Consider the following 12,104-nt stretch of genomic DNA (forward strand, 5'->3'; position numbering starts at 1 on the left):
TCTGAAGCCGATTTATTGAAGGGATCTAGAACAAACAGTCCATAGTCCAAATGACTACGAACTATTGTGTTATAGACCAACTTCAATGTATAAGGGTGAGCTCCCCACCAAACTCCAGATACCGCTCTAAGGGTATTATTTGATTTTTCACATTTCTTGGCTAAATGGTCAGTGTGAAATTCCGTTCAGTCGGTGATCGAGAATAATACCAAGAAATTTTGTTTTGTCTACAAAGTTAATGCGTTGGCCCTCATAAAACAAATTAAAGGTAGGTATACGTCTTTTTTTAGTAAATATCACTGCTTGACTTTTAGCTATCGACAGCGATAAGCCATGGTCAGAGAGCCATTGGGCTAGGTAATGTAAAACAGAGATTAATCGAAACGTTAAATTTTCAATGGAGTTAGATCTATAATACAAAACAGTGTCATCTGCATACTGGAGTATGTTACAAAAATTGTTAACAGACAAATCGAGATCACGAGTGTATATGCTGTAAAGCAGAGGACTGAGTACTGAGCCTTGAGGAAGACCTTTCCAGACAAGTCTGGGGGGAAGTGAGAGATGTTGGTGTCTAACCGTTATTGATCTGCAAGTTAACAGATTACATATGAGATGAACTATCCTCGGTGGAATACTCAGCTGTTGCATTTTCTGCCTGAGTAACGGAAGAAGGACATTATCATATGCAGGAGATATATCTAGAAAAATTCCCACAAGGTACTCTCCTTTAGCAAAGGCAATTCGAATGTCTGTTGTGATTATGCTTAGATTATCAATGATGCTCAACCCCTTCCGAAAGCCAAATTGAGAGGGAGCAAGTATATTTCTGCTTTCCATTAACCATTCCAGGCGGTTCTTCAACAGATGTTCAATGATCTTTGCAAAAGTTGATGATAAAGCTATCGGTCTATATGAGTTGCAATCTGAAGGGTTCTTACCCGGTTTAAGGATCGGGATAACAATTTGTGTCTTCCAAGATTGCGGGACAATTCCTTTGATAATAACCGAGTTAATTATATTTAAAAAAAAATTCTACGCTTTATCATTTAATTTACAAATAAAAGAGTAAGGAACGCCGTCTTCCCCAGGAGTAGAATCAGATAAACCATTTAACGCACATTGAAGTTCGGAAAAAGAAAAAGGGGCATTCATTTCATCCAAAGTGGATGTGGATGTTGGCGTAGAATTTAGAAAACTGTCCTCATAAGGGACAAATGGGGGGGCAAGCTTATCAGCGAAATTGTTAAGCCACTCAGAAGAAGTATTTGAGGAAGTATTTAAGTTGGGACCAGACTACAGAGGAAGAGGAACGAGGATTCAGGGATTCACAGAAATGAATCCAACTAACTTTTTTCTTTTTAAAAATTAATTGTTTAAATTTGGCGTCGATTTTCTGATACTTACAAAAGTTATCCAAAGACATACACAATGAGTATGATGCTACAGCCTCTAGTCTCTGTTCAGATAATCGTTTGCATTCCTCATCCCACCAGGAGGTAGAAAGCAAATGATTTTTTGAGGTGTGTTTTTTAGGGAAGTGGAAATCAGCTGCAGTTAAAATACCATTAAGGAAAAGATCATAGCAAAGAATTACATTTCCATAGTCTTGTGAAACAAAGAGGGTATCGATCATGGAATCAACAGACTCAGCATATGCAGACCAGTTAACATTTTTTAATCACATGATCATGTGAAGGATGGAGAATAATTGACATAAGTATAAGAAATTGATATCCCGGCTAACTTCTCTTTCATCTGATTTTTAGATTGGCATTTGGCATATTATGACATTCGACAGCTCACATACTAGGTGTGACATTGACAATAAAACTATTTCCAAAAATGTAATTGCACTTCACAATCGTTATTCTTATTGTGAAATGTGAATGATGACAATACCAGCACAAACAAACGATGTACAATTAAATTAATATAGAAAAAAAGCATTGTTCTGTTCGGTATTAAATAATAAGTTGTATATCAGCTATTTTGTAACAAGCCAAAATGAACGAAATTGACGATAAGTTTTATTATGTGTATAGTTCGTCGTTAGATCATAAAGTAGAGATAAAAATGTAAGTATTAAAACTAATGTTGTTAAAAAAGACACAATGACTTTCCACAAAAACGTCTTGACACTTGTTTCAGAGTATACAATCACAGTTAGTTATTGTCTAATGATTCTTAACTTAAATTATATTTTACATAGAATTACAGTTTTATATATCTTAACTACTTAATTAATTGCCTTCCCTTAATTATTTACTGCCTAAAAAGTATTCTGAATATAATATTTATAGAACATGATAAAAATATATTTGTAATAGTTATATTATATATGCTGTGCTATTAGAGCACATAACATTATTATCTAACAAAATACATGTACACAAAGTATTATTAATGTATTAATTTCAAACTATTGTTTGATAGGTGTTAGAAATACTTAATAGAAAACATTTTGTATATTTATTTGTTTTTTTTTGTATATTTACTTAATCCTTTGTATATATGTATTCACTTCCTTGCGGGTTGCATTAGAGCAGTACGGTGAAATATATGGATATAGAGGAAGCCTTAGCCCAGTAGGGGTGTATTTACAGGCCGTTACTTACTTTTATTTATATATTATTTCTATCAATAATCATAATAGTCTTATTGAACAAAAACTGATATGAATTTCAGTGGCACTCTTGAAGGCAAGCGGGCTAAGCCAGAATATGACAAGTTGTTGTCAGACCCCATGCTCAAATTCTCTGGACTATATCAGGAGGGCTGCTCTGACTTGTATGTTACGTGTCAAGTGCTGTGTGACGGGGTGCCTCTTGCATTACCGGTTACAACATCATATAAGGCTTTTACAAATAGATGGAAGTGAGTTATACAATTTTAAATATAAATTATTGTAATGAATGTATAGTATAGAGAGCCGAGATGGCCCAGTGGTTAGAATGTGTGCATCTTAACAGATGATTTCGGGTTCAAACCCAGGCAAGCACCACTGAATTTCATGTGCTTAATTTGTGTTTATAATTCATCTTGTGCACGGCGGTGAAGGAAAACATAGTGAGTAAACCTGCATGTGTCTAATTTTAACGAAATTCTGCCACATGTGTATTTCACCACACCGCATTGGAGCAGCATGGTGGAATATGCTTCAAGCCTTCTCCTCAAAGGGAGAGGAGGCCTTAGCCCAGCAGTAGGAAATTTACAGGCTGCTAATGTAATGTAAATGTATAGTGTAATTATTAATCATAAATAATTTTTATATGCTTGTGTTTTGGAATTTTTGATGTAATTATTGCCAAAAAACTTACAATTGTCCATAGAAAAATGTATGTATTCATTCACAAAGGCCCATAATAAATTATTGGCATGCCCAGTATTAAAAATTCCATTAAATAGTGCAATGATTTTTCAGTTGGAATGAATGGGTGACTCTTCCAGTATACTACAGTGATCTACCACGGAATGCAATACTTGCAATGACAATATATGACTGTGCAGGACCGGGAAAAGTGATGGTGGTCGGTGGTACCACTATTTCATTGTTTGGCAAACATGGAATGTTGAGACAGGTACGAAATAGTCATAAAAATAATAATAATAATAAAAAATAATTATTAAAATAAAAAATATTTATTCTCAATATATCCATATGCATAATATTATTTAATTTAATAATTAATTAAATAATTTAATTTTAAATTGTTGGAAAAAGAATGAAAAGGAGAGTTAATTTAAATCATCATAAAGAATTAGTCAAGGGGATCCATTTATCTGTTATATATTGTAATAGCTGTTACCGTAGAATATGAATATATTTACAAATTAACTTAAAATGTTACGTTAATGTAATACGTCTTTGTATACCACATTGGTGTGTATTTCAGCCCTTAGGGTAGAATATCCAGAAACGCTTAAATGCGAATCAACTCATTTTTAATCAGTAGCTCAAAAATAAAGTTTCATGCTTCTAACTTCAAAAATGACGGTCTTCCAAACTATCCTATATACGAAATGTCAAACTCTATTTATCACCTATGGCGTAAAATATCCAGAAACGCTTAAATACGTATCAAATCATTTTTAATCGGTAGCCCAAAAATAAAATTTCATACTTCTAACTTCAAAATGACGGACTTCCAGACTAACCTTTATACGAAATGTCAACCCCTACTTTTTGCCTTTAGGCGTAAAATATCAAGAAACGCCTAAATACGTATCTACTCATTTTTAATCGGTATACCAAAAATAAAATTTCTAGCTTCTAACTTCAAAAATTACAGACTCCCATAAAAATTTTCAACCCTTACTGGTAGATTTTAGATTTCACCCTCGTAATGATAGATTATCTAGAAACGCTTAAATACGTATCTACTCATTTTTGATCAGTATCCCAAAAATAAAGTTTCATGTTTCTATCTTAAAAATGACGGACTTCTATACAAACTTTCAACCCTTATATCACCCCCGTACGGGTAGAATATGCAGAAACACTTCAATAAGTATCTGATCTACTCCTTTTTAATCAGTATCCCAAAAATAAAGTTTCATGTTTCTGACTTAAAAATTCCATACGAACGTTCAACCCCTATTTCACCCATTTAGGGGTAGAATATCCAAAATTCCCTCCTGAGTGGGTGTCATGATATGTTAGTTTATAAGTGTACAGCCTAAAATATAAGTTTTATGCTTCTAGTGCTAAAAATTCTAAACATGACAATACTTTCAACAACTTACAACCTTTCATCCCCCTTTTCAACCCTTTACAGCACTTTTATCCAAATAAAAAGGCCTCTGTCCTTTCTCAGGCTCTAGACTATTTGTGTACCAAATTTCATTTAAATCGGTCCAGTAGTTTTGGCGTGAAAGCGAGACAGACAGACAGAGTTACTTTCGCATTTATAATATTAAGTATGGAAGTATGGATTGTTATTTCCCTCGCTAGAGAGCTCCGATAATAACCGCGTCCGATCGCTGCTAAATTCAAAGTGCTACAGGGAGAACCGCGGCCTCCGACGCGCCTATAGCCCGCTCCCGCCGCCCCGGCCGGCCGGTACCACCGCAAACGCTACGTTCCGCAATTTTTAAATCTGTAACATCTTCGAAAATATTCATTTAAATCATATGCTGTAAAGGGCCATATAGATCAATATATATATATAAAGGTATTTCATTGGATAAGGATTAATGCTGTACAGGTTAAAATCGCTTCGAAAATTAGCCAATATTTGTGGTAAAAAATAAATGACAAAAAAATGTTATTGTGGGTTATCACTTACAGATAGACACATACCATCGTGGACTTTTTTGTAGACATTTTTGAGGTGTACAATTCTGTAGTACATTATTTTGATCTATCTAGTAGGGTTCAGCCAGCGTTTACAATGTAAGCGCAAAAAATGTATGAATTTACGACATCACAAGAGAAACTTTTAAAATTATCAGTGTTACTTAACTATATTGTCTAAGTATTATACACAAAAACCTTCCTTCGAATCACTCTATGTATTAAAGAAAATCGCATTAAAATCCTTTGCGTAGTTTTAAAGATTTAAGCATACAAAGGGACATAGGGACAGAGAAAGCGACTTTGTTTTATACTATGTAAAGATTATCAAGGAATTCTTTAGTAGTCCTATATTAGGGAGTATTGGTTTCCTTATTTAATTTGTCTTCTTAACTTCAACCCAAGCTATATAACATGCCACTGCCCACTTCTATACTTTAATTTCACGGTGTTTCGAAATTGCATTTAAAGTTTAACAAGTGACTTTAAAAGATGAAGGCAAATCGATCAAGTGATGCCTTTGTGACCAAAAGAAACAATAGCTTTACAACCAAAAATGCGCAAAAAGAAAAAAAATCGTTATTTTTTTATAATCAGTATCTGTGCTAATTGAGCGCAAATTATTTTGCCAATCTCGCGTTCGTGAAAGAAAACTACAAATTTTTTGGCGATAATCAATGACGAATGCTTGGGCAAGACAGTTAATATCGTTTTTTTTTTAGATTAAATAAACATTTTATTAAATTACAAAACAATGATATTGTACATACCCCTTCTATCTGTGTGTATTTCTTAAAATATCTCTTTGAGTGCCATAGTTAATTACGATCAGACCACCAGATGGATCCGTGAGATTGTAACAATTTCACTTTATCTATAAAATATATATATTTTTCACAATCATGTTATCGTATATTTAATTTTTTGATGTTTTATTAATGACGAAGGAGAAATCTATGATATAGTAATTTAATTGTGTATAATAATTAACAATTTAAAATAAGTTTCTAGAACAATGCATCATACATAATATTTAAAAGTATTTTGCAACATTTAACTGTTCCTTATCATTATTATAAGTATTGCCATAAGAGCTGTGATTTTCCTGTGTATAGGAGATATGAATCTCCATTGAAATCGAATATATCTTCTGTGTAGCTATAAGGAAAAAAGCACGAAGTAACCTGCATGGAACGAATAAAATAATTAGAATATTCTATTAAGATAATATATATTTATTCATAATAAGGATGCCGCGAATATTTGTTAGAGCGAATAGTCCAATAACGATTAATCGCCATTCCGGATGGCGAATAGTCGAATAACCTGTAATTTTTATTCGACATAATAAAAGGAATAGAAAGAAATATTTATTTATTATTAAATGATAATATCTTGCTTGTAAGTAGTATATATAGTAATATTCGTAATAATTAAATACATCCACTCATTGGCAGATGAAAATATTAATATAATATTTTGGTAAATTTCGGCCAATCCCAAGGGAGAATTACAGTAAGTCTGTAAAACTTTGACGAGAAGGTTTGGAGCCTCCACTACACTGCTCCAATGCGGTTTGATGGAAACACATGTGGCAGAATTTCGTTGAAATTAGACACGTGCAAGTTTCCTCACGATGTTTTCCGTCACCGCCGAGCCCGATATGAATTATAAACACAAAATTAAGCACGTGAACATTCAGTGGTGCGAGTTTTTAACTTACAATCATCGGTTAAGATGCACGCGTTCTAACCACTGGGCCATCTCGGCTCAAGTGAATATATTAGTTTGTATAGGGGAATGTAACGTCTTATCATTCTTGTTTTTCTACATTCTTAAATATATTTAAATAAGAAATTATCTTTTAATCTGATATTTCAGGTTTTAGTATTTACTTAGATTGTAATATATTATGACAGATATATTCAATTTTGCAAGAATTTTATATTATTTTGTTAATTTGAGCTCGTTTACTAGAATTATCTACTAAATTGTGCGTCGTTAAAGAAGTTTTGAGTGACATCATAACTCATAAGATAGATTATAATGTCTCGTTACCTAAATCGATTCTTGCATACATGAACAAGGAAATCGTTAACGAAAAAACAAAATAAAACTAATTTCTTTGTATTTATTACCTCTTGTTGCAGTAATATGAACATTGATTTGATATATTTTGTAGACTGCGACTTATATTCGAAAAAACTACGTGACCTTCAATTTTTTTACAAATCATCGTGCAAATTTAAAACTTACGTCTTAAATAGTAGATTCAAAATTACCAAAACGAATATGTAATTAATACTATTGACTGAAGGTCGTGCATAATTTTGACCGGTTTTTGATATCGCCTTAACATATTGTTGTGTCTACGAAATAAAACCTATCACTGCTATTGATATTAACTTTTTTAACCTTCAGATTTTCTACCGCCAAACAATAGTATTGTTGCGTTTCGGTTTGTATCAACTGTAACTAGAGGCCCAAAGGACTTACTTTAGTTACGAAGGTTGGCGGTGCATTTGACATATTAGGCATAACTTACGTTGCTAAAGTTTATTGCCAGTGATGACCACTCACCATCAGATCGATTCATCGATTTAATTATTTTTAAAATAGATCATTTTTAACATTTTTATACCAATCTCTGAAATCAGCAATAGTCATATATAATTAAACAAAACAAACTCCGATTTGCAAGTACTTACAATTTAATTCAGAAATCTTTTTTTTTTTAAATTAAATAATTTCTCGCATCGTCCGCGAAATATCTCGTTCAGTAACGGTTAATATTAAAATGATCGATATGTAAGACTATTTTTTTTTCATTTTCATCAGTCCTGTTAATGGCAAAAACTTTCTTTTCGTATTTTTAATTGAGATCTGGCTCAGGAAACGCATGTCACGGTATAAAGATATATTATTTAGTAGAATACTTTAATATTACATGAACGTATAATTTAACATTGCAATCACTTCGTTGGCTGGTTGAAATGAAACTTAAGGTATACAATTGATGCTCATCTTTTGTGAAATGAATATATCTTATACAAGATTTTAAATTAACATGGTTATTTTTATTACTAACAGTATTTAAAACGGGATATTTACCATGTTTTTTATTTTTATTTGGTGGAGCTCGATATTTCGACATTATCTACGAATGTCTTGAATGAAATATCGAGCTCCACCAAATAAAAATAAAAACATGGTAAATATCCCGTTTTAAATAATATCTTATACAGTTTGAAAAATGATATTTGCTTCGGTGGATAGAAAACGTAAATGTTGCCAGAGACTGCGGGTTCAAATCGCCACCCTGGATTTATTCAACGTTTAAGGAACACATTGTGAAACCTGCATGTGTCAGATGAAATTAGGTCTAATGTGTATCCGCCAATCCGCATTTGATCAGCTTAATGGAGTAAGCTCCAAATATTCTCTTACACATTTGATGATGACCAATTTAAGCCACGGCGGCCAGTCTTGATGAAGACCAGACAACTACGCAGGACATATTATAAGACACGTATACAGACATACAGGAACAGGCGCAGGCTAACCGACTTTCGTGCTTGCCGAGGCACGGGAGAGTACACACTTCCAACTGACAGGATCGGGGCGGTTACTGAGTATCTATTGATAGAAAACCCAATAACTTTTTAAAGGCCCGACCGGAGTTCGAACTCGGAATCTGCGATCTTATATATAGCCACTAGACCAACGAGGCTGTTAACTTCTTACTAATTTATAAACTGTTTTAACGACGATACCTTTTTAATAGATAAAGATCTATTTAAAAAAAATAGCACTGTTTAGAGAATCAATTTACAAAGCTCCTATATTTATTTATTTATTTAATTGGAGAACATACAGCCGTTGATAAACAAAAATAACAAATACTTAATAACTATTAGGCCAATAACAGTTCTCACATATAACATTAAAGAGACTGAGAGTAGAATACTATATGTGTATAACATAAAACATAAACATAACATAATCAGCCTGTAAATTTTCCCACTGCTGGGCTAAGGCCTCCTCTCCCGTTTGAGGAGAAGGTATGGAGCATATTCCACCACGCTGCTCCAATGCGGGTTGGTGGAATACACATGTGGCAGAATTTCGTTGATATTAGACACATGCAGGTTTCCTCACGTTGTTTTCCTTCACCGCCGAGCACGAGATGAATTATAAACACAAATTAAGCACATGAAAATTCAGTGGTGCCTGCCTGGGTTTGAACCCGAAATCATCGGTTAAGATGCACGCGTTCTAACCACTGGGCCATCTCGGCTCACTATATGTGTATAATGATACAATATTTGAAAGTACGATTAAAATTATATCACCAAAATAAAGTCATCGATCAAGATACATCGTCGTACACCTTATGCAAAAAAAAAAAAAACATTTTATTTTTTTAATTAGTTTTCGTTCTCGTGTTAGGGGGTGGCGGATCCAAGTTTCAGAGCCTAGGTCCTCCCTCGGGGTTTCGAGCATGCTTTCTACAAAAGTTCATAAAATTACGTCCAGTGGTTTACCGGTGTAAGCGTAACGGACTAAGATACTTTTGCAGTTATAATATTAGTATAGACGTTGTCTAAATAACTAATTATTTACAATTACTTTTTGTTCACATTGATACTGGTGAAGTTGTTTGCTCGTTTAATTATTGCGAACCTTCATCAAACTATGAGTAATAATAACAAATTGATAAAGACTAGTGTTTATGTTTAATTGATTACACACGAGCTGCGCCCGCGTCTTCGTTCCTATTTCTATTAAAATATAATATAAAATATTGTTTTGTATATAACTAGTTGTTGCACGCGGCTTTGCTCGCGTGGAAGTTAAATATATTTACAGATTAACGTTAATTTAAGACCTCTTTGTATACCACATTGGTGTGTATTTCACCCCTTGGGGTAGGATCCTGAAACGCTTAAATACGTATCTACTCATTTTTAATCAGTATCCCAAAAAGAGATTTTTATATTTCTAAATTAAACACAAACTTTCAAATCTTTTTTTCACCCTCTTAGGGGTATAATTTCCAAAATTCCTTTCTGAGTGGGTGTCTCTCCAAATGTTGTGTGCCGTAACTTTAATAGTTTGCGCGCGGCAATGATAAATCAATCTGTCTGTCAGGACATGTTATTTTATAAGTATAGATAAATATCTTATTTCTCTATCTATATCTATTTCTATAGATATAGATAGATATAGAAAATTCCTTCCGCAATTAATCTTAATTGAATAAAAAATGCATGTAAGTAGTTGACCTCGTTATTAATGTATTATATGTTTATTTATTAACTGTCTCGTTGGTCTAGTTGATAGCTTATAAGGCTTCAGACCCTGAGATTCTCGGTTCAAATTCTGAGCTGGGTTAATACATCTTATAAGGTAATTTGACATTGAGGAGTAATCCTCTGGCTCAAAATCACGTTAAGCCGTTGGTTGTATGAGTGATCTCTCTCTCTAACGGTAATTAAACGTTCTCGATTCTATTACGATCCAATTTCGACTATTCCAAAAAGGTATCTAAGCTTAATAGTAACTGAGGATCAATTCGACTTATTTATATCGATTACGATACTATTATCGAGCTATCCCGAGTATTTTACGACACAACTGTGATCAAACCGCAACTGGATCGTTGCGTTTGTAGGATAGGAAAACGGCTAAACACAGTGCCGACGTTAATTCGGAGGGGCGCCGAGATCTGGAGTCTCCTGCATCCGTCCTACATACCCTCAATACCATACGCATATTGTTAGAGTCGGTCCTCGATCACACTGCATTTACGCTCGCTACGTAAGAGAAGTAAAAAAGGTCATTACATACTTTTTTCGAAGGGTCGTCTTCCCAGTCCGACTCTGGTCATATAAACGCCGAATGCATGTCCAGCCCGGGGCGCTCAGATGGCTAAGGCCGGTCCTGGTTAAACGGAAACGATTATATACCGATTCGATTGCTATATTGGGGTCCTATTACTCGTGTTCGATTGAGAGTTCGATTTATTGGAGTTGTCTATCAAATGAGACTATTAAGAAAATTCAGAATGTACTATAATTTGATCCGGTGGCTGTAGTTAGTATTATGTAGTATTTCAAGAGTAACTTGTTAGTTTTCGGCATGATGTCTTAAGTGTAACTCGATTGCGACAAATTACACCTAGAGTAGGAATACGCGCGTGCTGGTCAAACTTACCTATCTATATACTAATACTACAAAGAGGTATAATTTGTTGGTTTGTATGTAGGTAATCTCCGGAACTAGACACCCAATACTATACTTTTTTAATTGGTAGTCACATTAATCCCGAGTACAATAAAATTTATTTATCTATATTAATATATATTTATAACTAGCTGTGCCCGCAACTTCGCACGCGTTTGAATTTAACACCTAAAATAATAAATTTATTATTCTTGTATACATAATTCTAAAATAAAAAAAGTCTAAGTTACTTCTTATTACATCAGCTATCTGCCAGTGAAAGTCCCTTCAAAATCGGTCGAGGTGTTACAGAGAGACTGGAACAAACAGACTGACAGGCAAAAAATTGTAAAAAATGTGGTTCTGGTATATGTACCGTGTACATTTAGTAATAAGCGGTTATTTTAATATTACAAACAGACACTCCAATTTTATTACATGTAATAATTTATTATATGTAATAAAATAGAACCTACCCACAATTACACATTGTTAAAAAATTATGATTTTTAGTTTATTAAATTCATGAAAAACAATGACTGAAATGACAGTTCTACGGGCGGCCATGTTTTACAAAAGGATC

The 12,104-nt window shown here is 33.6% G+C and overlaps 2 protein-coding genes across 3 annotated transcripts in view; one reads left to right on the forward strand and one right to left on the reverse strand.

Moving 5' to 3' along the window:
• Window positions 1-12,104, reverse strand: part of Dpm3 (Dolichyl-phosphate mannosyltransferase subunit 3) — a 71,851-nt gene that overhangs the window by 2,619 nt on the left and 57,128 nt on the right. The window lies entirely within an intron of this gene.
• Window positions 1,835-12,104, forward strand: part of LOC113402205 (phosphatidylinositol 3-kinase catalytic subunit type 3) — a 31,760-nt gene continuing 21,490 nt past the window's right edge. Inside the window, exons 1-3 of one of the 2 annotated variants that reach the window (XM_064216927.1) lie at window positions 1,835-2,078; window positions 2,689-2,877; window positions 3,425-3,581. In XM_064216927.1, the coding sequence (XP_064072997.1) occupies window positions 2,008-2,078; window positions 2,689-2,877; window positions 3,425-3,581 (417 nt within the window). In that variant the 5' untranslated portion in view covers window positions 1,835-2,007. The remainder of the gene's footprint in view (window positions 2,079-2,688; window positions 2,878-3,424; window positions 3,582-12,104) is intronic. The other variant, XM_064216928.1, reaches the window with a different exon arrangement.

The sequence above is a fragment of the Vanessa tameamea genome, chromosome 14 (genome assembly GCF_037043105.1).
Source record: "Vanessa tameamea isolate UH-Manoa-2023 chromosome 14, ilVanTame1 primary haplotype, whole genome shotgun sequence".
Taxonomy (NCBI): Eukaryota; Metazoa; Arthropoda; class Insecta; order Lepidoptera; family Nymphalidae; genus Vanessa; species Vanessa tameamea.